General features: G+C 51.5%; 2 protein-coding genes across 5 annotated transcripts in view; one reads left to right on the top strand and one right to left on the bottom strand.

Annotated features, from left to right (window-relative positions):
• The window catches only part of SPMIP2 (sperm microtubule inner protein 2), a 47,567-nt gene extending 42,867 nt beyond the window's left edge, over positions 1-4,700 (top strand). Inside the window, exons 4-5 of the mRNA XM_074375332.1 lie at positions 2,807-2,940; positions 4,562-4,700. Coding sequence (XP_074231433.1) covers positions 2,807-2,940; positions 4,562-4,700 — 273 coding nt within the window. The remainder of the gene's footprint in view (positions 1-2,806; positions 2,941-4,561) is intronic.
• The window catches only part of FNIP2 (folliculin interacting protein 2), a 105,854-nt gene continuing 81,051 nt past the window's right edge, over positions 1,957-26,759 (bottom strand). For all 4 annotated transcript variants that reach the window (XM_074376814.1, XM_074376805.1, XM_074376810.1 and 1 more), the window contains 5 exons: positions 23,012-24,188; positions 22,085-22,241; positions 9,972-10,172; positions 6,430-6,545; positions 1,957-5,406 (listed from right to left, as the gene is read on the bottom strand). In XM_074376814.1, coding sequence (XP_074232915.1) covers positions 5,328-5,406; positions 6,430-6,545; positions 9,972-10,172; positions 22,085-22,241; positions 23,012-24,188 — 1,730 coding nt within the window. In that variant the 3' untranslated portion in view covers positions 1,957-5,327. The remainder of the gene's footprint in view (positions 5,407-6,429; positions 6,546-9,971; positions 10,173-22,084; positions 22,242-23,011; positions 24,189-26,759) is intronic.

The raw sequence follows: 26,759 nt of genomic DNA, 5'->3' as shown, positions 1-26,759 counted from the left end.
TGGATGGATGGATACAGGGATGGAAGGATACATGGATGGATGGATGGATGGATGGATACATGGATGGATGGATGGATGGATACATGGATGGATGGGTGGATGGATGGATACATGGATGGGTGGATGGATGGATACAGGGATGGAAGGATACATGGATGGATGGATGGATGGATGGATACATGGATGGATGGATGGATGGATACATGGATGGATGGGTGGATGGATGGATACATGGATGGGTGGATGGATGGATATATGGATGGATGGATGGATACATGGATGGATGGATGGATGGATGGATGGATGGATGGATAGACACATGGATGGATGGATGGATACATGGATACATGGATGGATGGATGGGTAGATAGATTGATAGATTATAAGTAGACGATAGACAGGTGCTACATGGATAGGTAGTTAGGTAGGTAGTTAGGTAGGAAGGTAGGTAGGTAGGTAGCTTTCTTTTAAGGAACTGGTTCATGAGACTGTGGAGGCTGGCAAATCCCAAACCTGCACAGTGGGCTGGAGACTCCAGAAGGCCATGAAGGCAGCCTGGAGGCAGAATTTCTTCCCTTGGTGGGGGATGTCAGTCTATTTTCTCTTAAGTCCTTCATCTGATTGGACGAGGCCCTCTCACACCATGGAGGATAATCTGCTCTACTCAAAGTAATCTAAACCTCTAAATGTTAATCTCACCTAAAAAAAATACCTTCACAGCAACATCCACACTGGTATTTGACCAAATATCTGGGTACCATGGCCTGAGCAAGATGAGACGCCTAAGATGAACTATTAAAAGTACCCGTCTACAACATTTGTAAAATGATTATAAATCAATAAAAAATGTTAAAAAAAAAAAAGTACCCATCTCGTCCAGGTATGAGGATTAAATGAGGTCACCTGTAGCAAGCACCTGACAGACCCAGAAAGCTATGTGGTTGGTGTGTATGTACAGGTCTAAGTTGTTGTCAAGGACGTGATTTTAAAGGGGACATGGAAAACACTGGAGATTTCCATTTAATCCAGAAAGGATTTTGCAATATCTAATATTACTTCTTCCTGTAGTCTTAACATAATTCAATATGGTATGATGTTGCTACAAAAGTTATACTTGATAGCATATTTTTCCTGAGGCCACGGGGATCAATGATCTCATCCCTTTCATAGAAAATATTCTCTAATGCCCTTGATTTTCCTAAAATAAAATTCAAAAATAAAATAAACTACTCACACACTTAATTATAACAAACCAATATAGTGCCCAGCTATACTATCTTAAAACTCACAGGAATATATATTTTAATACCTGGACACTGGGGCACTGGTAGATTAGAACAGAAACTATGATGAGGGTAAGGAGACGCTTGCTTCCTTCCGCTTGGGTCTCCAGGAGGCAACAGAGATGAGCGAACGCAGATACAGGTAGACAACTGATGACTCACACTACATGGGTACCACAGCGATTGGGCACACGGTTTTCCAAATTATGTCAATTCCTGTTAAAATCCACACCTTACCAAGTAAAATCTTGCCTCAGTGTGTACAACAGTGGCGTCCCTGGAAAATTCAGCCTCTGTTCAAATCATGAGAGAAATACGTTGTGTTTCCCTATAGAGCAGAATTAAATTCTGAGCTTAGATCATTATAAATGGGTCTTTCAGCCACACGAATGTCAGCAGGATATTAGAAGTCACACAGGAGGCAGGACAGCTCCTCGTTCCGTGGGGTGTCCCACACGTTCCAAGATGTCTCTCCCCTCCCTCAGCCCCCACCACTCCCTGCCAGCAGCCTTTACCCATCACTACACAACCAGAAATGTCCAACACTTCCAGGACATCCCTGCTGAAAACCTCTGATCTACACAGTGAACTTGTTTCAGCATGAGTGACTGGAAATGAGAACTTCAGTCCAATTAAATGCAACAAACAAATCATGTGCAGTACCAGGAAAACGTTCAAGATAAATTCAAAAGGTTTATTGCACCAAATGCCACAGAAAAATGGATCAAAATAATCTGTGAACAAGTTTTAAGAAAAGATTTCCATACATTGACATTGATCACTATTTAACTGATCAAAAACAGAAAGTCTTACCAATTTGTCTTAACAGAGCTTCAATAACAACAAATCAACCCTATAATCTTCTCCTTTTTTAAACACCACTTAAATTTAAGCATACTGCAATCTGGGATGGTTCACCGAATTTTGACATTTAAAAATGCACATTCAGAGGGGGCAGCTTGATTTAGGCAAATATGATATTAAAACGTCCCCACCCCCAAAGCACAACAGAAAACAAATGGTTCACATTTACCGAGAAGTTGAAGACTTTTTCAATTTCATGGTGAAAGTATGCGTGAACAAAATACTTGCAAAAGTACGTACGCATCAGTGGAAAAAGCCGGATGTTTAAAAGAACGGTGGGGTCACTTTTTATTCCTTATTGTTATGTACACCCAAGTCTAGTGTGGAACTTAAAAAGCTACGGATTAAGTTTTATAAAATCTCAGGACCTCACAAGAGGGCGCTCACAGCGGCTTAGTATCATCGAGCGGCCGGGATTGTCCTCCCTCCAAAAAAGTCCACTCTGAAAAGGATGGTTAAGTTAAAGTTTTGACGTGTAAACAGCAGTTCCGTGGGATGTGAAAAGTTGATAGTTGCTTTCAGTAAAAAACAGCACGCTTCAGGAAAAAAATGGATTGAAGCCTGTACAAAAAGCTATTTAACACTGATAAAAAATAAAACCCTTTGGAATTCTGCACAAGTACGGAAGCGACACTCTACCTTTTCCTCGTCCTGTTGAGACGCACACAATCATCTCGACGCTGGCATCACTCGTGGACCGCGCACGAGCCGACTGCGATGCCCGGAGGGACGTCGTCCCACTGGCGCGGACACGCCTGCTCGCTGGCGTCCGGACAAGCAGGGCGCTACGAAGGTACGCTCGCCAGGTAAGACCTCGGCGCGGGGGAGCCCGGAAGGTGGGGTCCTGTCAACTGAGGTAGTTTGCTCTGTGTTCATGTGTATTTTTAACTTTTTCTTTTTCTCTCGAGGTGGGCACGGGAGAGGGCAGGGTCCCTTCTTGCCTCCTGGGCTGAGGCGGATGAAGCCGCCGGGTGCTGCGCGGTGCTGAGGATGCATCTTACGGTGCCACGAGACTCTCCCCTCCGCTTCTGGGCGAACACGCGGGGCTGCTTAGATAAGGAGGCTTACACGGAGCAGGGACCATCTTGGCCTGTGTTTGTAGGGCAGCGGCTAACGGGGATACATGCTGCCTGGAGCCCTGAGCATCCCTGAGGCCGCCTCCACCCTGGGGACCCCTCCCCACAAAGCCTCCCCACAGGACGTTCTCCCCGGGGGTCTGGGGACAGTAGACTGAGGCAAACCCAGTCTCCTCAGGCTTTGAGGGGTTTCTAGGTGAAGTGTGGAACCAGCCATCTAGAGCTCAGTTTCCCCCGGCCTGGGTCCAACTTGCAACAGGCCGCTCCCCTCCACAAGGACAGAGCCAGTTCTGTATCTGTTATTTCCTAGGAACCCCTAGGAGGTGGAGGCGGAGGGGCGCCCAGAATGTGTAAACAAGGAAGGGGACTGGAGATGCGGAAGCTTGGAGCCGTGCAGCCGGGAGGTGGCTCGCCGTTTATCACAAGGATGCACACGTAACAAACGGCAGGATGAGCGCAGCATCGGGGGAGGTCCACTCCATCTGTGGACGTGACAACGGCAACCCTGTCACGGAACCAGGGACTCAAAACACCAATCTCAGACGTCAGGCGAAAAGAAACAAACAAAAAACATAAAGAATGGACAACGTCAAGTTTATGAGAGAAAAGACAGAAAATGTAAATTAAAGATCTTAAGAGCCTTAACGGACCCACCTCCACTTCACGTGGTAAAGAGAGGGGAGGGCAGCAGGCCTGACCCATTCCAAAGAACTATTCCTAAGGAAGAACACACCTGTTTTTCCTCCCTTGGTTCTGCTGCGATGCTCTGTCAAACAAGTAACTCGCATTTGTAACAGAATTAAGACACAGACTTCTGTGACTTGGTGTTTGGGATCAGGATTTCATTGGACAGAAAATCTGAAGTCGTTTCGTATTGTGAGGTGTGGGGGTGACATGGAAAGGACTGGAATCGATTCGTACGACAGTGAAGGAAATGGGAGCCTGGTTCGAGCGAGCGGTCCTCGCGAGCTGCAGGGCGCGGGCAGTGTCTGCCGGGCTCGGCTCACTCCTGCCTGTTACCAGGCCATTCCTCGAGAAGTCGTTCCTTTACCCTGGACATCAGCACATCATCTGTTTCACCATCAGTCAACTAAAGTTCTTTTCTATCGACAGAAAATTAAGGTTTTGTTTTGTTTTGTTTTGTTTTTTAAAGCAAATTGTGTGAATGCATGGACGATTCTTCATTTTGGCGGATGAGTGAATTTCTGGAAAGGTGTTTTAAAAAGGGCGTGGGGGTTGGAAGGCACGGAGATGATAATGTAAAAATTTAGCTCATGTGTGGATTGTTCACAAACGCTCAAACTAGTCCCTTCCGTGAGTCACCCGGAACCGTGACAGGTGCCGTGTCCGCCCAGGACAGCGGTACCTGGTAAAGTTCGACGGTCATTCGTCCTCACTCTTCCGGGAAGAAGGCGGCTTCGGCTGGAAGAACCGAGCAACGGAGACACTCCTGAGCTTGTGGAAACGGCTTTGGTAAACGGCCTCTGAAAAGGCTGCGGCAAGCTCTGAAGCATTAAGGTGAACGCCGTGGGGCGGGCCCGAGCGCGTGCGGCGCGGACCACGTCTGGATGGGGTGAAGCGGCTACATGAGTCTTGGGTTTATTGCACCAACAATGCGTCCCTAACCTGCCCACGCCAGCATCGCAAACGAGGTAAACTCGGGGAAGACGAGGGAGCAGCGGGTCCCCGGAGCTCTGGTCCCCACGGCCAGTTCCCACTCGGCCCTCGGCATTGGCACCCAGGGACCCTTCTCAGAACAGCAGGACAGGCTTCCTCCGCCTGGAGAGCCCACGCTGAAGCTCTGAGCCGTCTCCCCCTGGAATGGTCCGCGCTGGGAGGTGGTCACTGCTCCGCCCGCACACGCCGTCGGGACCCGCAGCTCCGCGTCCGCGTCCACGCAGGGCCCCGCCTCCTCCTGCACGAGAATCCCGGGAACCGGAGGCCCGACGTGCTCGGAAAAACACGCACGAACCATGTCACCCGGCCCAGCATCCCCTGGAGAGCCACATGGCACGGCGGTGGCCTCGGCGACACGGAGGGCTGACCCTCCTCCGGTGGAGAGCCTGACTCCTCCTTCGCGGGAAGACTCGGCCTGAGCGCCAGCTCATAAGAGTATCTGAGCCACGTAGGGGGAGTGGGTGCTGGCGACGGCCGTCAGCAGGGGCAGGTCGTTGGACTCGATGCTGCGGAGAGAGGAGACAGAGTACGCAAGGTGCAGGGCTCACCAGGGAGGCCCGCTGCCCGGCACCCAGCCTGCCCCGCCACCGAGCAGGATCCCGCCGCCCCGCACGGCGAATGCACGCGATACCTTGTAATAACCTACGATGGAAAGGAATCTGAAAAAGCACGAGTGTATGTTTGACCGAACCACTCCCCTGTACACCTGAAACCTGCAAGTTACCTGCAGAAGCCAATGCCCCAAAAGGGGAGGGGACTTAAGTGTGGTACGTAAGGAAAACAAACGTGTGACAGGAAACGCTGGGCGCCAAACAGCACAGTCGGTCACAGCCTGGGTGTGATGGATGGAAACTCGGACAACAACGCAGACGCCTGAGTCTTGGGGTCACACTTGGATGAGTGGACGTAATAGACAATTTCAGGGCTGAAAATGCGTTCCTGCCCCAAAGTGCAGGGATGGTCACCAGAGGTTGGGGGGACACTTCCCCATGTGCCCAGTGTCTGTGTCTTTTTCTTACTTCTCTCTGAGATTAAACCAAAGCCAGAACTTCTCCCAGAGAAGTCAGGGCAGAGACTCCCGCGCAGGTGACACACGACTAGTAACAAGCACGTCCCCTCTTCTGCTGGGCGCACAGACAGGGAGGAGGGTGCAGTCACCCCTAGGACACGCGGGCAGGCCCCCAAGTCCCGGAGAACGGCCCTTCCTCCTTCCTCCAGCAAGACAGGCAGACACAGCTGCTGGAGTGACAGCTGGTGATTTCCCGTCCTTCTGAAGTGACCAGACACGGGCAGGTGGAGGGGACTTCACTTTCCACTTTCAAGGAGAAAACCACCCAAGGGGAAGACGAAGGAAGCACCGCTAGCTTAAAGGTCTGCATTTGTCCCCGGGTGGGTGTGAAACTCATTGGGGAGCCGCACGCGCTTGGGGGGGTCTGCGGGTTCAGGGCGGCCGCGGCTGGCTGGGTCGGGGGAACAGCGCCAGGACAGCCCCGTCGCGGGGAGAAGCGGTGCCATTTCACAGAACTCACCCCAGGACGACGCTCAGTTCTTTGACGTGGACTCGCGTGTGCCCGCGGAGGTACTCGGACAGCATCTTACTCTTCAGGTACACCTCCTGCAGCCGGTCCTCCAGGTGCATGACGCACTGCGGAGCCAAGCGCGGCCACGGTGAGGGCGCGCGCCCGGGTCCCCGCTGGCGCTCTAGGAGCAACTCCCTTAATCCGCCTCTAAGCCCACGACGCTGTCTCAGCTCTTCAACATACACTTAAACAATCACAAGCCCCCTCAAACCCCACCACTAGGAAAGATAATACGAAGAGGTTTGTGTCAAACAATAATGTTTAAGTTTTCCAATGACTTAAGATCTCCATAGAACCAGAAATCGACACATTGTAAACTGACTGTAATTCAATAAAAATGTGTATATATATATAAAAAGCTGATGAAGACCTTCATATGTATCCTCTAATCTTTTTTTAAAAAAAAGTATGTTTTTCACATAGTCGAAATCATTCTGTAAGTACAATTATTTCCTGTTTTCACAAACTTTAGAATAATCCTCTCCCCATGTTATTAAAAATTCTTCAATGTAATTTTGATGACTAGATAATTTTTCAGAAGGTGAATTCACCATGACTTACTTACCCATATAGCCATCTGCATTTTTGTTATTGTACCTAATTTTGTAAAAAGTATCTTTGTTACTGTTTTCCCCCCTATATCTCAGACTATTTTGGTGTAAGACATCCCCAGAATGACTGGAACAAGGTTATTTTGAACTCTTTTTTTTTTTTTTCTCTCAAGAATGTACTTTAAGTAGGTCTTTGATGACAGTAAAGAAAGGTCAGTTATTTCCAGGACGTCTCTACGCTTGGAATTGTGTCCAGCTTCATTTTTTAGTGAGCAGCCACCATCTGTGTCTTGCACCAGAGGCAAATGCTTTTGGGTTTGGCAGGCAGAGCTATCCAGGCACCTGATGGCTCCGGGACGGCTAACTCCATCAGACGTGATTTTCTTGTAGATCATTATGCCTGCTGTTTTCAAGGTAAAAAGATTAACAGATGCATTTAAAAATGTTGATCTTGACCATCTGGGCGGATCAGTGATGGAAAAAGCATCCCATGAGAGATGCCATCTTTTCCGTTTCTCACTGGCTTAAATTCTTCAATGTGCCGTGCAGGGTGGCTGGAGCACAACCGGTGAGCAAGTGAGAGTAATAATCAAAGCAAGGAGGGCCGCAGCCATTCTCACAGACACGTCCCCCCAGGTAAACCAAGTCCAGTGCTGAAAGGTGTCCTGTTACGTTTCAGTTCCTAACGGAGCAAATGCAAAGGTTTACTAAGTGTTACAAAATACGAAAGAGAACATTCACATTATGCTGAGTCCTTTATGTCTTAAAATAGCTCGTTCACGGTGTTTTCGTGGTCCCCCGGAAAACTGGGTGTTGCCACGTGGAAATGAAGACAACACCGGGTTACACAGAGTGGACACGGAACTTGAACTCAAAGCACTTTGTAAAAGCCTGATTATGAAACAGAACTGTTTGGGGATCCCCCTTCCCTTTCTGAGATGGATTTCTTCAATTCTGAGATGGATTTCTTCAATTTTAACTTCTGAAATTTTAAATAGCGACTTTCTCTTCTCATACTGAGGGAACTAACAGGCATTTAGTCAAGTGTTTCATTCAAGTGATTTTTACGAAGAATTTTAAACTGTGGGTTAAATTTCCTTTGATGGTGATGTTGTCAGGTTAAGTCGGTCACTCTTAACTTAAACGTAACTTCCACCCAAATGGAGGAGGAAGAATTAGCTATGGGAACTGATCACTGGGATAACTAAGATGTCAAATCTAACAAGAGATATGTCATAGACTACAACATAAAAGTTTTTGTAAATACTTGTAACAGTAAAAATTTGTAAAATCAAATCTCTTGCTCCTCTCTTATAGAAAAGATTTCAGCCTCCAAGTCGGCAGGAAGCAACTTGCTACTACAAAGGAAAGCTGTCTACAAATGTAGAACAAAGTATGAGGCTGTAAGACCCACAGGAGCCTCCTGCGTCCCTCACCCCCGCTGCTCAGGCCCAAATAAATGTTCCCGTGAAGCGGTGGTGTCGGTCTTCAGAGCCACGAATATTGCTTGAGAGAACCAATGGTTTCCAACAGTGGCACCAACGGTAATGTTTCTTGAGAGCTTAAAACATCTGTAACAATTACTGCAAGGGCTTCCCTGAACCACCTGACTTCATTTTCGTCACCACACGAGACGGGTTCTGTCGCTCCCCCAGCTTCAGCTCTGACAAGGCACACGGTTAGGAGGCAGTGGGGCTGGGCCACGAGGCCGGGCCACTGGCCCTGAAAGGACTGGCCACGAGTGTCCACTGGCGGTTAAGGCACCTCTCATGGGCAGTGTTTTCAGAGGAGTCTCAAAACACGCTTGTCGAACAGGCACCGTCTTTACTTTACAGATGACAAGGCTGAGGTTCTGAGATCTCAAGGTCGCCCGCCAACGAGGCAGTGGCAGAGCCTGGACGTTACCCCAGTTACGTCCAGCGGTGTCCCTGTGATGTCGCACTGCCACCTCCGAAGACAGCCGGACGGTGTCTCAGGGCTCCTTCTTCCAGGACAGAGAAGCCCTGACTTCCTGCAGAATGTGGTGTGATTGGAGGTTCGGTCACAGGAGCTCATGAAAATCACTGCTCCGTAAGTGGCGGGTGCAGGTAGCTAATGTTCCGCTTCCTACTCCGTGGGCGATAGCGCTGCATCTTTTGTGGCGGCCGGAAGGGAAGTGACGGCTGTGTGGTTTGGGGCAGAAGCGCAGAGAGCAGCATTGAGCAGAGGGAGGGCGGGCGGACGGGGATGCTCGCTCACCCACCTGCATCTGCTCCAGCCCGCGGGCTCTCCCAGGGCGCGCGCCCTTCAGCTGCTTCCTGCTTTGGAAACCTCCCTCCCTCCCTCTCTAAGTACATTTTCCCTCAGTCTCTGCACACACACGCACTCATGGATTTCTTTTGCATATTATTCCAGCAGAGCTGTCATCATTTTCTAGGAGATGCTGGGCGCTGCCTGCTGCTTGTATTTAATGTAATGTTACCAAAATGATTTAAAATCCCATTTGACAAGGAATGATTGCTACCATCTTCTGTGGGTCTGGTGCGTCCCCATTTTCAGTGTTGACACAGACCATATCCTATTTTATCTGTAACAACCTGGGGAGGACAGTCCCCAAACACACGGGACTGCGGTCCCTTCAGAAACCAGCTTGCTTGGCATGGATGGAATAAAAGGAAAACCAGTGAGTTCTCCGGAGGAGGATTTTCAATCTCCCTTTCTGTGTGGTCCCTGCCTCTACACCTTACTTACTTTTCTACAGAACTTGTTCAGAAAGCTGTGTGTGGTTCCACATCCCCTGTCTCACGGGAGAGCCACTGAGACTGAGATCTACCCTTGTGCCGCTCTTCCGTCGCAGGTCTGATTCCACTGATCTAACCTCCAATTATGGCACAAGCAGTCCACGGGAGCTCGGGCTGCACAGTCACCATACCAAGGGCCGTGTCCTCTGGCCATACTTACGAAGTCGGCAGGGAGGTGCAGCTTGTACAGCTGCAGGATGGACTGGAGCAGGCTGGACACCTGGCTGGATACAAGGACCTCCTGGCCGAGTTTCGAGTCGTCCACCACCTTCCTCTGGCTCGTGGCCACCTGGACGCTCCACTTCTCCGTGTCAGCGACGATGCAGACGGCCTCGGCGATGGGCTCGTCCAGCACGGGGTGCTGCGGGGGAAGCACAGGGTCAGCTCTTCCCAGGTGTCACCCAGAGCATCCAGAAGTTTCTGAGCAGCGTCAGAGGGGCGGGAGGGGGTGATGGGCACCCCAGGAGTGGGGAGCTTCCCGGGGACTCACACAGGGTGTTATCGGACTGTCATGTAAAAATTTACTTGACAGAAACAGCATGCAATCATTATTTCCCTGTGGCACCGGGAGGCACACTGTAATGTCATCATTATGTGGGGGTTCACAGAAATGTGCAAAGGCACATGCTTTCCCTCCAGCCCCGGACATTAAAGTCCACTTCCTTCTGCAAGACTGCACCCTCCTTTTAAAATGGACACTTAGAATGAGGGCAAGGATTCTACCCCCAGGAACAAGGTCTGGCAGGTCACAGCATTCCCTGGAAGGCATGGCCTGAATCACAAAGCAGTGTGGATTCAGTAACCGCGTGCCACAGGCGTAGATCAGCTCCAACTGCCAACAGGAATCAGACGTGGGCAGCGAGTCACTTATCTGGATGGGGCCAGAAAGTCCAAGTACAGCTCCTGAGGAACAGACTTAAGACACAAACGCCCAGGAGCTGCGCAGTGACGAGAGCCATGCCCCAGGGCAGACGGGGTGACCGTGGACGCAGCCAAGGAAAAGGGCCTAAAAAACTGAATTCCTTGAAACTGATCACCATATGACTGCCTCCCTGCCAGGCCCTGTGCCACACAGGTTGAGCGTCCACACGTGCACAAACCAGCAGCACAAGGCCGCCCTCCCGGCCGCAGGACAGAAGCAAGGAGGCGGGTGGGAGAGGGTACAGGCAGACGCACCCTGCAGCCAACGTCCTCGCAAACATCCTCTGACCCTCCTTTACCAAAGGAAACCGGGTCTGGCCTCGTCCCCTGTGCGGTCCCTTCCCTGCCCGGTGGTGGCCACTGTCGCTTTGGCTGCTGAGTCTAGCTTCCTCCCAATTTCCCTTTGGAGAAGGACCTTTCCTGGGTAAGTCCTGGAGGGCCGCCCACCCTCCACCGCATTGTGGTAACACGACCCAGGCAAGTCCGATTAGATGCTCCGGGGATGCCCAGCGGTCCCCCCGTAGCAAGGGGTCAGGAAGCCCAGGGTGCTTGGTACCACCGTGTTCCTGGCCAGACAGCAGCTCCTACAGACCCCTCAGGGAGTTCCTGGTCCCCGACTTCCCGGGATGCCTCGTTCTCCGTCTGGCCAAGCCTAGTTCGTTGGTCTTCTTATCATTTCTAAGACTCCCTGATATTCTTCCAATAAAGTCCCTTCTGCTTAAATTAAGAGTCGGTTCCTGCTGCTTGCAGCGAAGGAGCCACACAGCACACAGCCCCGCCGCGGACAACCGTGGCCTGGGATTTTTACGACAGCACTCGGGGCTGGGAGGGAGGCTGATGTCGGAAACTCCAGACATTGGCTGTCATACTGTACCCTTTTGTTTTTCTTAATTTTTTAAAAACATTTTTTATTGAGTTATAGTCATTTTACAATGTTGTGTTGAATTCCAGTGTACAGCACAATTTTTCAGTTACACATGAACATACGTATATTCATTGTCACATTTTTTTTCACTGTGCTACACTGTACTTTTAACAGGCGACCTGGCTCCCCAGTTTGGGGCTTTTTCACCTGCCTCGCTTTGCATTCTTTCTCACAGATGAGGAAAGAGGGACTGGTGGGCTGAATGAGAGCCGTGTTGGGGCCGACATTTTTCCTCTATTACACCCAGGAAGGAGACTGTCAGGACTTAAAATGTGTTTCCCATTGCGAAGAAGAGCCGATCAGGCAAGTCTAATGGCCAGACCTTTCCTTAAGCGTCTGTTCAACGAATCTTAAACGTGAGAAGTGAAGAATGTGGCAAGGCGGCTCCTGGAATGAATGAAGCCCAGTTTCCCAAGGATGGTTCTCACTTTACAGACATGGAAACCAAACTGTACAAACGCCACACACATGATGACCCGAAGTCCCGCTCCCACCTGAAGGCTTCTGCGACCCCGACTCCTGCCCTTCAGAGACAGACACACACACGCACCAAAACAGGGAGTGCGGAAGGACGGGGTGACTGCAGCGACTTTCCTTTACCAGTTCCTGCAAGTTCTTGCTCAATCCGCGTCATAAATTCACAGCAAGATGACAATGCCTTGTCATCAGCGTAACCTGGTCCTTAGTGAAGTCTGTCAGGTAGGTTTTTTAAGTTCACAACTGTACCAAGTTCACGCACACGCCGGGTACACACAAGGAGCCACTCACCCACCCAGCAGTGACACACGTGGCACCGTGCTTCTGAGAAGGGAACACTTTAACAAGTGCTGCAGACCACGAGGCGATGATTCAAACACCTGTCAGACCCCTGACCTCCGCAGCTCTGTCCTTAGGACTTGGTTCTGATGGTCACCAAAGAGCAAAGGTTCTGACGTCAGGCAGGACAGGGCTGGGGCACTGCCTCTGTCCCCTGCCAGCTGGGGGCCGCCCGGCTTCCACGTCTGTGAAGTGTGATGGCACTTAAGTCACACAGTCTGTGAGAAAAACGTGTCTGCCACGTTAATCTTGTCTCCAAAACCCTGCGACCTCCTAGCATACCACACTGCCATTTCCCTCAGCGACGCATCAACCTGCTCCAGCTCGTCCCCTGAAACGCTCCAGTGCAGACTTGTCTTTTTCCACCTTAGAGCTCTCTGCGCCTGCGCCCACCTCCCCCACCCGGGCTCCCTGAGAAGGGCCCCCTTGTCCGGGGAGGGAGGGCGCCTGCTCTTATCAGGCTGTCCCTGAATGTCTCCCCGCCTCCCTCCTAAACGGTTCGGGTCCTCAGGGACCCAGCTTGGGTCCAGTCTCCCCGGCACCCCACGTTCACCATCAGGCATTTAATCACTGCCTTAACGTGCTCACGATTTCACATCTGTTTGTCTCCTCAGTGATGGCATAAGTCACTCCAGGAGAGAAGTCACATTTTTCTTCTGTAGCCTCTGAAATGAGCGTAACAACACGCCAGGCGTGGGCTAGCTATCTGATACAGGCCAGCCCTGGCGAATAATCCTCTGCTCAGATTTCTTCCTTTTTAGGGTCAATCCAGTTCCTGTTAAGTCATCTGCACAACTGTCAAGATCGTTCTCCTGCACGTCCCACGTTTAAATGACCAACCTGTCACGTGGTTACCTATTTCTCATTTAAGAGGCGGAAACGACCACCCCCCACGTACGTGTCCTTCAGCTACTGATGAGTTCATTTTTTAAAAATTGTCTTCATTTATTATTATTATTATTATTATTATTACTATTATTATTATTACTATTATTTGCAGGAGGAGGTGATTAGGTTTACTTATTTATTTATTTTAGAGGAGGCACTGGGGACTGAACCCAGGACCTCAGGCTCACGCTCCACCACCGAGCCACACCCTCCCCCAGCAACTGATGAGCGCATCACGCCATCCCCCCCCGTGGGGGCCCAGGGCAGCTCTGCGCTACCGAGAGAAACACACGGACACAAAATACAAGAGCTCACGACGTATCCTGGCGTGTCAGAAACGGAATCTAGGACGTCATCCAATTGCCTCTGACATTTTAGCTCGAGTCTGCCAAGCCGTTTCCTTTGAAACCTGAGGACCTGGTCGGGGTGGAAGTCCCTCGGAGATAAGACTGTGACAGTGCGTGTGACGGTCGCAGTGTTATGTCGAGAGGAGAGAACACGGTTGCCTCTGATGTGACTTGGCCAAGAAACTTCCCGTCTCTATGCCGCTGGCATGGCCCAATGTCTACTCTCAACAGAGCCTCTGTGAGCCCTCAAGGGGCAGCCCGGAGTGTGCAGCAGACGACAGGTGTGCAGATGGACATCGTACTCACTGCCGGCCCCACACTCTGCACACGACTGACAACTGCAGACTTAACCATAGGACAAGCCACCAGGCAGCCTCTTCCACACACAAGGGGGCAGGTGATTGGTGACTTGGAGGCTAGGAAGGAATTTTTCTCTGAAATATTCTAGATTATAAAACATAAGATTCTTGGGGATCATGTAAGCACCAACTTGTTAGCCGTCCTATAGAGGATAACTCTAGCAAGTTCCATAGCTTGATTAAACTGAAGTTGAGTAAGAGGATGCTGCGTGAGAAAACACCTTTCAAAGAGACCCTCACCCAACAGCCCACACAATTTAGTAACAAAAACCCAACCTAATCCCAAAATGGGCGGAAAACCTAAACAAGCAGTTCTCTGGTGAAAACATATGAATGACCAATAGGCACACGAAAAAATGCTCAATATCGCTAATTATCAGAGAAATGCAAATCAAAACTACCATGAGGTATCACCTCACACCAGTCAGAAAGGCCATCATTCAAAAGTCCATGAATGATAAATGCTGGAGAGGCTGTGGGGAAAGGGAACCCTCCTATGCTGCTGGTGGGAATGCAGGTTGGTGCAGCCACTGTGGAAAACAGTATGGAGATTTCCCAAAAGACTAAAAATAGACTTATCGTATGATCCAGCAATCCTGCTCCTGGGCATATATCTGGAGGAAACTCTAATTTGAAAAGATGCATGCACCCTAGTGCTCATAGAACACTATTTACAATAGCCAAGACATGGAAACAGCCTAAATGTCCATCGACAGATGACTGGATACAGAAGGGGTGTGTGTGTGTGTGTGTGTGTGTGTGTGTGTGTGTGTGTGTGTGTGTGTGTGTGTAATGGAATACTACTCAGCCACAAAAAATAAAATAATGTCATCTGCAGCAACATGGATGGACCTGGAGATCATCATTTGAAGTGAAATAAGCCAGACAGAGAAACAAAAATACCATATGATATCCCTCATATGTGGAATCTAAAAAAAGAAAAGGAAAAAAAAGGACACTATGAACTCATCTACAAAACAAAAACAGACTCACAGACTTAGTAAACAATCTTATGGTTATCGGGGGAAAACGGGTGAGAGGGGATAAATTTGGGAGTTCGAGATTTACAAATGTTAGCCACTATATATGAAAATAGATTTTAAAAGTTTCTTCTGTATAGCACAAGGAGGTATGTTCAATATCTTGTAATAACATTTAATGAAAAAGAATATGAAAATGAATATATGTATGTATATGTATGACTGGGGACATTGTGCTGTACGCCAGAAACTGACACATTGTAACTGATGGCACTTCAATAAAAAAAAATAAGAATCAAACAAAAAAACCCCAAAGAGACCCTCACCATTGGTGACAGCACCATGACTTAGTGACAGCAGCCTTCATGTGGCTTCAAGTAAGGCTCTGACTGGTCGCAAAGAGAAAACGGGTGATTCTTGCCATGACGGTTACCTTCTCAGCATCCGCTCTTGGTTAAATGTCCTCAGATCCCCTTTGCGTCCTTAGGAGCCAAGGCCCACCTCCATCACCACACCTCCATGTCCTTGAACTGAAGATTTAAGCAAGCTAAGCTAGTCCTTGGCCAACCCACCCACTTCTGGATGGCTGAGAGCCACCTGCCAGGATGCAGATGTGTGGACTGCTGACCAGTGCCCAGTCTCACATCCATGCAGAGGAAACAGACCTGCTGGTCACCTGCCTCCTCCTGTCTATACAACCATCCAGAAAACGAGATACTAAATTTCCAGCATCCTGACTTCCCTGATGTCAGTTTTACAGAGACGGACAGACAGAACCTCCTGCGGCGGCCAGGCTGGCCCTGCCTATGGTGAGTCTGAAGCTCCTGCAGCTGGCCTGGCCCCCTAGCCCTCTCCCGGCTCATCCCCACTGCAGACGCCCCCTCCTCCAGGAAGCCTCTGTGCATCGCCCCACACCTCCCCCTACAGTGGGCTCTCTGTATCACCTGTTGGATTTCGGTCCCTGAAGGACAGGGCCGCGTCCTCTCTGCTGCTGCTGAGAGTCTCCTTCATCCTTGATGTCCCAGAACTCAGTGTGGGCTTCTTTCTATTCACCCTACTCAGGAGTCGGTGGGCTCCTTTAATCTGAACGATCACGGCCATTCTTTCTTCCCGTACTGTTTCTCTTTCTCCCCTTCTGTATGTGCTACAAAATCATCCCGTTCCAGCCTCCACGTCTCTTACTTGCTCTCTCATAATTTTTCCTGTATTTTTGTCTCAGAGCTACAGAGAGTGTCGTACCAAGTGTCTCCTTCATGAATTCTAATTCTCTCTGGCTGTATTTAATCTGCTCTGCTTTTTAAACTATCCCTTGAGTTTTAATGTCCATGACTGTGTTTTTCCATTTTAGCAGCTCTTTTTAGTTCTTTAACAAATCTACACAATCATGTGTTGTATCAGACCATCTTTCCTCAAGGTTCTGGTTCCTTCTTTTTACACTGGAGCCGTTTTAAAGTAGTTACTCGGCAGTTGTTTCAGATTGTTCTAGGAGGGCGAAGCCTCCTGCCTGTACCCCCTCATCATGGTGGGTAATTTCTGACCGTGAGCCTATCTTGCTGGAGTTGTTTATTTTATGTCCCATGTGTGTTCCCTGGAAGCAGGTTCGGTGTCTCTCTGAAGTCTTAGGAGTTGTGGTAAGGTGGTGGAGGAGAGAGAATCGATTGTTCTGGTCTACCGGACACTGCTGAGGGGGCCTGGGGCTGGGGTGCAGGGGAGACACCTGCCCTTCTGCCTGTTCCTGCCGGGCGCCCTGCAGACCCACGTGCCGCTCCGGGGATGCCACAGAAGGCAGGCCAGTCACTTGCGGAGGAAGGAGACAGCTTAAAGTCAAGGGAAGGGGCTCAGGGTCAAAAAGGTCGTTGGAGTAACGTTCTGTAAGGATGTGTGTGATGCCACAATAAAATGTGAGAAGGCTAGGAGCTTTTTTTTTTTTTTTCAGAGAATGGCACAGACATCCAAATATTTTGCACACAATGGAAAAATTGGGGAAAACATCAAAATCAGCGACGTGTCTAATATTTACAAAATACAAGAGGAATTATGCCTGAGAGACATAGACTAAACTTTTTATTCTCCTTTAGGGGAAGAAAATGAGCACAAAAGCCAGAGCGTCATATCTGAAAGCATCACCCTCCCCCTTCACCCTCTAAAGAAAGGCCCTCATCTGCTTCTCTCGCTCTGGAAGGCAGGGTCATGGCCACGATCACAGCCTTACGTGGAGGAGCCCGCACCCCCACACCCAGTCCTGTGGGGACCCTCGGATGTCCTGGAGCCTGGGAGAGGTGCTGGAACACACAGGGGTGCATGCAGCCCCCCTCCTGCCCTGGGGCCCACAGGCCTGGCGGGACAAGGACGTGCCAAGGGGCCTGGGGTGGCTTCAGAGAAGAGGCAATGTTGGAGCAGGTCCTGCAGAAGGAACAGAGGCTGGTCCGACGATGCCAGAGGGAGAGGGAGTCAGGGAGGGCAGGCCAGGAGGAGACAGGCCATTGAAGGATGGCTCATGGCATACTGTGCCGGAAAGGAGGCGTGTGCAGAGCTGTGCGTGTTGTGTCCACGTCCGAGGACATAAGAGGGGCAATTCTAGCCAAGGAGCCTGGATGCTGCTCTCCAGGAGAAATGGGTCCCCAGGAGAGAGAAGAGTAAACGATCGGGGGGGAGGGCGCAGCTCAGTGGTGGGGTGTGTGGTTAGCATGCACGAGGTCCTGGGTTCAACCTCCAGTACCTCTGTGAAAAATAAATAAATAAACCTAATTATCTCCCCCACCAACAAAGATTGGGGAAAAAAAAGTAAGCAATCAAATCCACGTTGGAGGAGGAGCCCTCCGTGGCCCCATGCAGGACGACTGGACGCAGGTGCTGGCTGCAAGGTCACTGCACTCACGGTGAGGAGGGAGGGGGCCATGAAGCCCACAGACTGGACCGGGCACTACGGGAGAGATCAGTACTGTTTCCACATCGTTAGAACGACAGTCCGCTATAGGAGACACATGTTAACATCATACCCAGTGTGCACGCTTATAGTGAGTGTCCATCGGTGCCTCTGCGTCTGTACACGTGCACACACGCCCCGAAGGTTTCACTGGATGGTAAGACGGCACTGCAGGCCCGCGGCCCCGCCACACACATCGCCCAGCACAGGGGTGAAGGCAGCGAGGGGTGCTCTGAAGCAGCAGCCCCATCCCCCAGAAACACTCCCCACAGCACTGTGTCGGGTTGCCACTGACAGGAGGCCACCCCAGGGCCGTCTGTTACGGAGGTGATGACTGATCACTCGCTGGGACTCGCTGTTGTTTTGGGAGACTTCCTGGTCCATCAGGCTTACTTAGCTATTCATAGGCCTACATCCCCACCGAGCGCTCAGCACCGCTCCTGATCTGTGCTGCGGCTTTCTGCGGATATTTCTGGAGTCAGTCTGTTGCTCCTTCAAAAATGAAATGAAAGAGGCTGCTACACCCAACTGCCGCCTGGTGTTGTGGATTTTGCTGAAAATGCCTGAGGTCCTGGAGCGCGGTTTCTTGAAGAGAACCAATAACGTGGGACATGAATTCCGGTCCTGATGCCCCACCCCTGCAGAGCGGGGCGCCTGCCCTGCTCCTGGCCACATCGCTGGCAGAGGGAGAGTGGCCCTTGTCCGCGCTGAATGGGTGACTGTCCGGGTTCTGTCCTGGCAGCCCCACGGGAGCCTCCCGGGAAACTCACTCACGAAGCACGGCCACCTGTGTAACTGTAACTGCTGACAGCCATCAGGCGTCCGGTAAAGTCCCAGGCACCACGCTACACACTGCATACGCCCCACCGCGCAGTCTTCACACCAGACTTTACGTCCTGTTATTTCCTGAAAGATGAAGCTAAGGCCTAGAAGATTAAAGAAACCTGCCGAAGGTCACGAAGCCACAGGGGAGGAGCCGTCACTCAGATTCAGGCACGCCTGCCTTTAGAAGCCAAAGTTTTAACTGCTAAGTGATTATTTTATCTGTTCCTCTAAACACGCGTTTCTGAGGCTTAGCGAGACCCACTGATTTCCTTGAGGAACAGCGAACGGGTGGTAATGCCGAAGCCATCAGTGTAGAGTCGGTGCCCCTCCACCACCCCACAGCTACCTGTAATTTAATACCCTGACCCAGCCCTGGTCAGCAGTGCCCCCAGCAGTAGGGCATCTGGGAGAAAACACAAAGAGAGAAAAAGTTCTTGGAGGGTCAGAGGCAAGAAGGGAAGCTGGCTCTCTCACCCTCTCTTGCCCACATCACCATCTCTAGTCAAAAGGAAAATAGAAGAAAGAAGCCACGTTTAGATGTGGCAGAAAAAAAAAAAAAAGAAACTAAATATGATGTTGGCCTAATTTAAGGCAGCTGTGTAATCTATATGTTAGGAGGCAAAGCAACAGTTCAAATGACAGAAAAGAGGTAGACGGTGGATTAAACAAGAACATGTGTTTAAATATTTAAAAACCATCAGAATCTTCCCATGTGAAAGCCGATAATAAAAACGGAAATAAAGTTAATGTGTCTTTCTTTGATAAGAGCCTACAATAAGGAAAGGCATGAAAAGAAATTCTTAGAATTGGAAGCTCCAGACACCATCTCTCAGTGAGAGAAGGAACCCATGAGCCGGCCCACCGCGGTTATAAAAGTTCACATTTACACGGGACAGATTATACAGTCCAGTCACACACAGGCCTTGACAAGAGATCGGTAACTGAAATCAACTGCTTTTCAACAATTACTAAAAATTCCTCTTTAAAAACAATTGTGAATATCAAAGCTGGACGAAGTCTGGCATGAACAGAAAGACGTTCAAAAAAAAAAACAAGTGATGGTAAAGCCACGTACGCTGATCTCTTCTTCCTCCATCAGCTCTAACTATGGTCCCGCACTCTGTCTTGGCTCTTTGCTTCTTTCTCTGGGACCACACTCAAGAATTTAAACAGTGACTAGGCTAATGGAGCAGTAAATTCAATAGAATGTCCACCCACCTCCTCATTCATTTCTCAACAAATATTTGTCAATGGTAGTTGAAAGTAAGGCTGTCTTTACTTAAACACTGCCGCAGACCAGAGCCCCAGTCTGAGAAGTGGTTTACGTGGAACGCTTACTTCAAAAGCAGAATTCATTCTGAGGAACGTGCCAAGTAAAATGGGAACTCCACTAATGCCAAATGGATACCCTCTGAATGTATTAAAAGTCTGAAAATACTTTTGTGACCCCTCTATAATTTCCTATTAACACCTAGGCCTGGCTGCACTGTGGATGTGCCACAATATGACACAATATTGGCTTATTATGCCCAATAAGTTTCCACCTCTCAGGCTGACCGCAAAGTCTAAAGAGATGCAAACAGCTGTAGTGTGAAAACGCTACTACTAAAAGGAAGAGGAAATGAGAGATGAAAAGCCTTTCAGAGAACAAACAGAGGGAACGTGGTTTTTTTTTTTTTTTCTCCTTTAATTTAAGAAATACAGAGCCAGATGGTCACCATGAAAACCTAACAAGCAAACACCTGAACTTGTCAGCCTGTGGAAAATCTCAAAAGGGTCATGAATGGTTCTGCGGTTGGTGAGTTCAAGGAGGGGCATTGAGCAACAGATGCCGTCTCCAGGGTATTCGGACGACAGCCCGTCAGAAGCAGAACACAGGGCTTCACAGGAGGAGGGCGCACCGAGCAACACAGATATTCTCACAGAGCAAACGGACACAGACAGGAGAGAAAGCCCACAGGGTTTGCATATGTGATCATAAACACAAGGTGCCAACAGACAAGGAGAAGAGGGCCCCTCATTCCCTGGATAAATGTGTGCGGGTCTCTGGAATCACTGGGGCTCCCCACGTGGTTACCACAGCCTGGAGACAGCTCCGCACACGAGGGCACCTCCTCTCTCTCTGCCGGGGATGGACCGGCCTCAGACGATGGACAAGTCCCAGTGCTCACACAACTACGAGGATAAAGTGGAGGCATTCCATCCTCACAGAGACAAAAGTCACGTCACCGGCTTCCTTCCAGGGACCTCCTGGGCGGGTGAGGTCACAGCAAAGGGCAGGGCCACCTCTCCCCGGCTGCCTTCCTCGCCCACGGGGTGAGAACATCAGCTTCAGGGCCGCCCTTTCCTCCCCTTTTACACAAACGTCTTCCTCCTGCTTGGCCTGTGCCTGATGGATGCCTGGTCTCCACAGAGGAGATGCTCGAGGCCAGAGAGAAGACGTACTGCCTTGTGGGTCACCACGCGAAAGAGTTTGCTACGCGGGGGAGGGTGGTAACCAGCCAAATTCCAACTCTCCCAAAGCCACAAGGACTTTCCCTGTTGTACAAAACATAGTATGTTCCTAATACACGACATCTGTCTGTGCACAGCTGCCCCGGAGCAGCTTGGCTAAGAGCAGGCCTCGGGCTGACAGTCTCCTTAACTGCCAGCCTGGCCACGCCGCAGAGAGCAGAATGGCGCTGGGCAGCCACCGCCAGGCGGTTCTCCAATAAGACGTGTTAGTCTTTACACAGTCATCCTCAAGCCGCCATCACAGTGAGCTTCATGACAAATGGGTGAAAATAAATCACTTTTAGGAACTTGGAGGGATTGGATAAGAAGCAAACCATATGTGACGACTCTTTGGTCCTCCCTGTGATGGCTGTAATTGTCACCGCCTGTGCCGTTTGCTCTGTCTGCCCACCCCTGCCTTCCCCGGAGCCGCCCTGTGCCCTCCTCTGTCCAGCATGGCCCCGGGACGTGACCTCTGGACTGCAGAACTATCTGCATCAGCCATGGCCTTGCTCTGTGGCTTCCGGCTGGGCTCAGAGGCAGGAGCAGAGGGATGTCGGGGTCCCCCCTTCACCCTGTGCTCCTGTAGCCAGGCAGCCCCTCTTGCACCCCTCGCTGCTTTGGGCCCCCATGCTCAGCCTCCAACTGCTGCTAGTCCTGGGTGCCTTGGCAGCCCGCGTTCCTCCCGTAACCCTGCCCACGGCATCTCCACCACCAAGCCAGTAACTGCAGTCTCTTGGGTCTGAGCACCTGCTGCTGACGCACCCCCCGGCTCCCCGCTGGCATCACTCACGTGGACTGTGTGGACCAGGTCGGCAGCCAGGCACTGCTTCAGCCGCTCGTCGCTGCCGGTCCCGTGAAGCACCAGGTCGGGCACGTAGGTGGGGCAGTAGCCCGCCAGCAGGGAGCGGCCGAAGTTTCTCACGTTCGGGTTGCTGATGCTCTGAGACCTAGGACGACACCAGCTGTTAGAACACACGACCAGCGAGTGCCCCTTCTCGCACTGCCGCTGGGCCTGAACCCCAGGGGGTGCGGGTAAGAAGATGGATTCAGGTGGTTCCCATCGGGACCCCTCCAGAAAGCGGGGCATTGGTGCGCCTGCCACAAAAGGAAAGGAGTGTAGAGGAAGAAGGGTTTCCTTAAAGGGGAAGAGCAGGAAAAAACAAGCATTCTGACAGCTGGTTGAGTCTGTTCCTGTGCCTCACACAGCACATCACCAGCAGGCAAGAAAGGGGAAGTCTCCCCAGGGGCTCTTGCCAAGCCTGGCTTTGGGAGCTGGACACAGCTGCACATCCGTCCAGGACAGGGCGGAACACAGCGATCTCTGCTTCCGGCTCCGGGCCCCACAGACCAAACCGCCGACCTGCCACAGTGTTATGAAGAGGTGGTGCTTCCCGGCCCCTTCACACTGCTCCGGCTGCAGGCGGCGGGGTGTGACCCGCCACCACTGAGGCGCGACGGGAGATGGCCCTCCCCGCTCCCCAAAGCCACCGCATCCGTCCCTTACTTCCCCCAAACGTCTCAAGAGCCGCAAAGGCCCTGCCGGCCGCCTGTCTTACGGCTCGGCTGCTCTAATCCCCCATCGTTCCCAGAGGAAGGGCAGGCCCCAACCTTCGAGAACGCAACCCTGACCCGCAACACAGCGCACAGCGGCAAAAACGCGGGATGTTCGTCCCAGGAACCGCCCCTGAGCCACGCCTTCTGTTCCTACCCGTGTTACCTGGGCAGCGGCAGCTCCACCTCCAGGGACCCTTCCATCCGGTCGGGGTCGTGGTCCCCGGCGCCGCCGGGATCCAGAAGCGGGGAGGCGGAAGCGCACGCCTCGTCGTCACTGTCCCCGAGGGCGCTGTCCGAGCTCTCGTTCCTGGGGATGTTTCCTTCCACCCTGAAGCCGGCGTCCCCATGGGGGACAGCGTCCCGCGGGCCACACGCGCTGGGGCCCTGTTGGGGCCAGGGCCCGTCCGCGCCCGGCGCAGGTGCGCACGCGGCGTCATCCTCCGCACCCCCGGTCCTGACGCTGCGGGTCCCGGAAGCACCCCCGCAGTCCTCGGAGGGCGGGAAGCCAGGCCCGCAGGAGCACCCGGGCGCCCACTGGTCCCGGGCCGCGTCGGCGGCCGCCCTGCACCCGGCCGAGGGCCACCGCGCCGGCTCCAGGCCCCGTCCGCAGGCCTTCAGCCGCTCCTCCATCCTCTGGGTGCGACTTTCAAAGTCCGACTCTGGCGACACGGAGCTTCCAATGTGGAAGGTGACCTTCTCCCGGGGCGGCGGCTCCCGGGAAGGCCTGTCGGGGCACGGCCTGGCCGCGGAGCGCTCCGGCAGCTTCCTAGGCATCTCGGGCCTCAGCTCCTCGCCTGCCGCGCGTGGGCCCATCTTCGGTCCCGCCGCCGAGCCCGCACAGCCCGAGAGCCTGGCAGCGCCGCCCTGCGGGGCCTCGTGTTCACTCTCTGCATCCCCACCCGTCGCGCCCGGAGGATGCCCGGCGCCGTCCAGGGCTGGCGCTGGGGACCCCGCGCCGCCGGCCTCGGGACTCTGCTCAGGCCTCAGGCTCCCTTCTCTGTCAAGCACGGGACACAGGTCAGAGCCCTCCGGGAGCCCCTCAGGCGCGGTCGGGGGCAGGATGGGCGGCAGCAGGGCCGGCTCGCTCCGCACTGTGACCACCACGTACTCAGACTCCTCCACCTGCCCCCTCTCCAAGGCTGTGGTGATGCTGCACCCGTTCAGCACCTGGTCGGCCTCGCCGGGGGGCCCGCCCCAAGTCAGCTGGTTCTCTTGCAGCTCGGAGCAGCGCAGGAAGTAGGTCAGGACGTACAGGATGCGCTGGACCAAGTCCTTCTGCTTCCCCACCACCACCGTGCGCGTCAGCCTCACTGGAGAGCCGATGGCTCCGTACAGATCGCCTGGAGGGCAGAGCAGACCGACACAAGGGACAGTCATCTGGGTGATCGAGTCAAGGGCACGTCAGCCTGAAACCCGGAATCGCTGCTTCACTCCCCTGACTGAGGCAAAGAGGCAATTCTGAGCGCTGACGGTATTTCAGTTTTCCTCTAGGATGGAAAGTCTGCCTGGGAAGGCCTGCCGGGTGCAGCCCCGCTTTTGTTGCTCAGGTGCACTGCTGGTATATACTGGGTGCAGTGCACAGCGGGTGCAGTGCACAGCGGGTGCAGTGCTGGTGTGTATCAGGTGCAGTGCAGAGCCGGTACACAGTGAGTGCAGTGCCGGTGTATGCTGGGTGCAGTGCAGGGCTGGTGCTCAGAGGGTGCAGTGCATGGTGGGTGCAGCACTGGTGTAATTCTGGTGCAGTGCACAGTCCCTGGTGATGCTTGCTGGGTCTTTCCATGCAGCTTAGTAAGCTGCCCGGCTCCCATCTCCCCAAGGAAGGCTAAACCAGAGCCCTGAATATGTGACCAAATCAAATAATTTATCTTGGGACTAGAATGAGATCTCTTTAGAAGACTCCCAGGACAGTAGGCCTCGGCGTGAAATCCCAATGCCGGGATCTCTGAAGAGAAGTGCAGTGGATCAGTTCAGAATGCTTAATGAAACGGTCTGCTCACTGCACACGCACACCAAGTAGAAGAAACTCACTTAGTTGTAAATAATGAATCTGAATTTTTTCCTATTACTTCACAGGAAAATTCTACTGGAAAACAATGTCCCACAAGTTATACCCTGACACACTCATTAGAAACTGGCTAATGAACCACGGACACTCAGCTTACAGGTGGAAGAAGAAAGGCCAATGTGTGGAGCAACCCAGCAGCGCGGCTTCTCCTCACAAGTGCCTGTCACGTGCCTGCCTATCAAAAGGAGTGCTTTTGATAATCGGAATGTTACACTTGACAGCTGCACCTTTGATGCTCTGCTATTATTATTATTGACAATTACAACCAAAAGCCAACACTTACTGACTGCACAGGAGCACTGCTGAGTGTTTCATGTTTTACACGGATTTATCTTGTTTACATCTCTGCATAATCATCCCTGAGTCAGAAACCACGTGGGATTAATCAGGATATTGCAATAGATCAAAAAGTGAAAGGATTCTAAATAAAGGAGCAGAGATACATGGTAACAGTTATAAATAAGAACTCAGGGAGTTGGACTCCATCCGAGAGAGGAGGGGAGGCATTTATGCGGCATATACTGGATAAAACTAATCGCCAAGTTGCAAACCGAGAGAAAGGGAGAGGATCCCCCTAGAAGTGCCTCCTCTGGAAAAGATTCCCTGGGGTAGGGCTCTAGAGAACAGGTAAAGGGTGGGACGGAAGTGATATGAAACCATCCTCTCTACAAAAGGACCAAGTCACAGCTAATAGAACTTCATCTCTGAGGCTTTTGCAACTGACTGAAAAATCACCCAAGAATTCAAAAGAGTAACTCAGAATTGTCATCTGATGCGAGGACAGGCACTTCCATTCAGGAAAACTTGCTTGACTAAGGATTTATTGCTGTTACTTCCTGTGATCACATCTGCCCATCATTGTGGGGACTCACGGCCACCTCAGGACTTCCTGGGGTGCCGTTGTTAAATCAGTCCCAGTGTTAATAAAGAAGTATTACATATCCCAAATCTAGCAAAAAACAAAAAAAAACCCAAACCACCTCACTGTGGAAAGGCAACTCAATGAGAAGAAAGGAAGGGGTAAAAAGAGTGTGTGCAGGTGAAACAGAGAGAGTCCAAAACCCGGAGTGCATGGAAGCAAGAAGGGGCAGGACAGATGGACGGGGACAGGGGGACACAGGTGTGGGGGAGGGGTGGCACGGGGCAGGGAGGGTGAAGAGAAGACAGAGAAATAACAGAGAGGGGAGGAGACGGAGGAGCAAAAAGAGGGTGAGGTGGGCAGGGAGGGTGAAACACACCCCGGATAAGATCACAGGGAGCAGGAGGGAAAAGAGAAGAAACAAACTAGAGACAAGAGAACAAGACAGGGGAGGGAGGGAGAAGCGCTCAGGACACAAATCGAGAGGGTACAGGGGATGGCGGGAATGGGGGGCTGAGAAAACAGGAGACAAAGAGAGGAGCTTGGTCCTAATTGGCCGCTGATCACAGACGTGTCTATTTCACTGTTTCATCTCATAGACGCGTCAGGGCGACCAAGCCCCCTTCGGACAGTGCTTCGCTAGTCCTGCACGCTGTCATTCACCGTCTCTTTGTTATCCCTTAGTTCAAACTGTTTTCTTATTTCTCTCATTTGGCTTGTGGGTTATTTAAATATGGCTGTTGATTTTCTGAGCAGGTGGGAATTGTCTCCTGGTCATTTAAAAAAATTGATCTGCAGTCTAATTCCACTGCATTCTGGAAAATACAACTTAAACTTCTGGAGGAAAAAAAAATGAAGACAAAATCTGAGACTGTTTAACTTGCATTAACTTAAGCCAATAATATCAAACCCTTTTTGAGGAGAAAAGCTGCTTTTCACCTGTGATCCCCTAAGGATGGACATGTAGTCCCCACCTCACAACCTCAC

The sequence above is a fragment of the Camelus bactrianus genome, chromosome 2 (genome assembly GCF_048773025.1).
Source record: "Camelus bactrianus isolate YW-2024 breed Bactrian camel chromosome 2, ASM4877302v1, whole genome shotgun sequence".
NCBI classification, from domain to species: domain Eukaryota; kingdom Metazoa; phylum Chordata; class Mammalia; order Artiodactyla; family Camelidae; genus Camelus; species Camelus bactrianus.
Note: the sequence above shows the minus strand (reverse complement) of the source record. Positions and strands in the feature narration are given on the sequence as shown.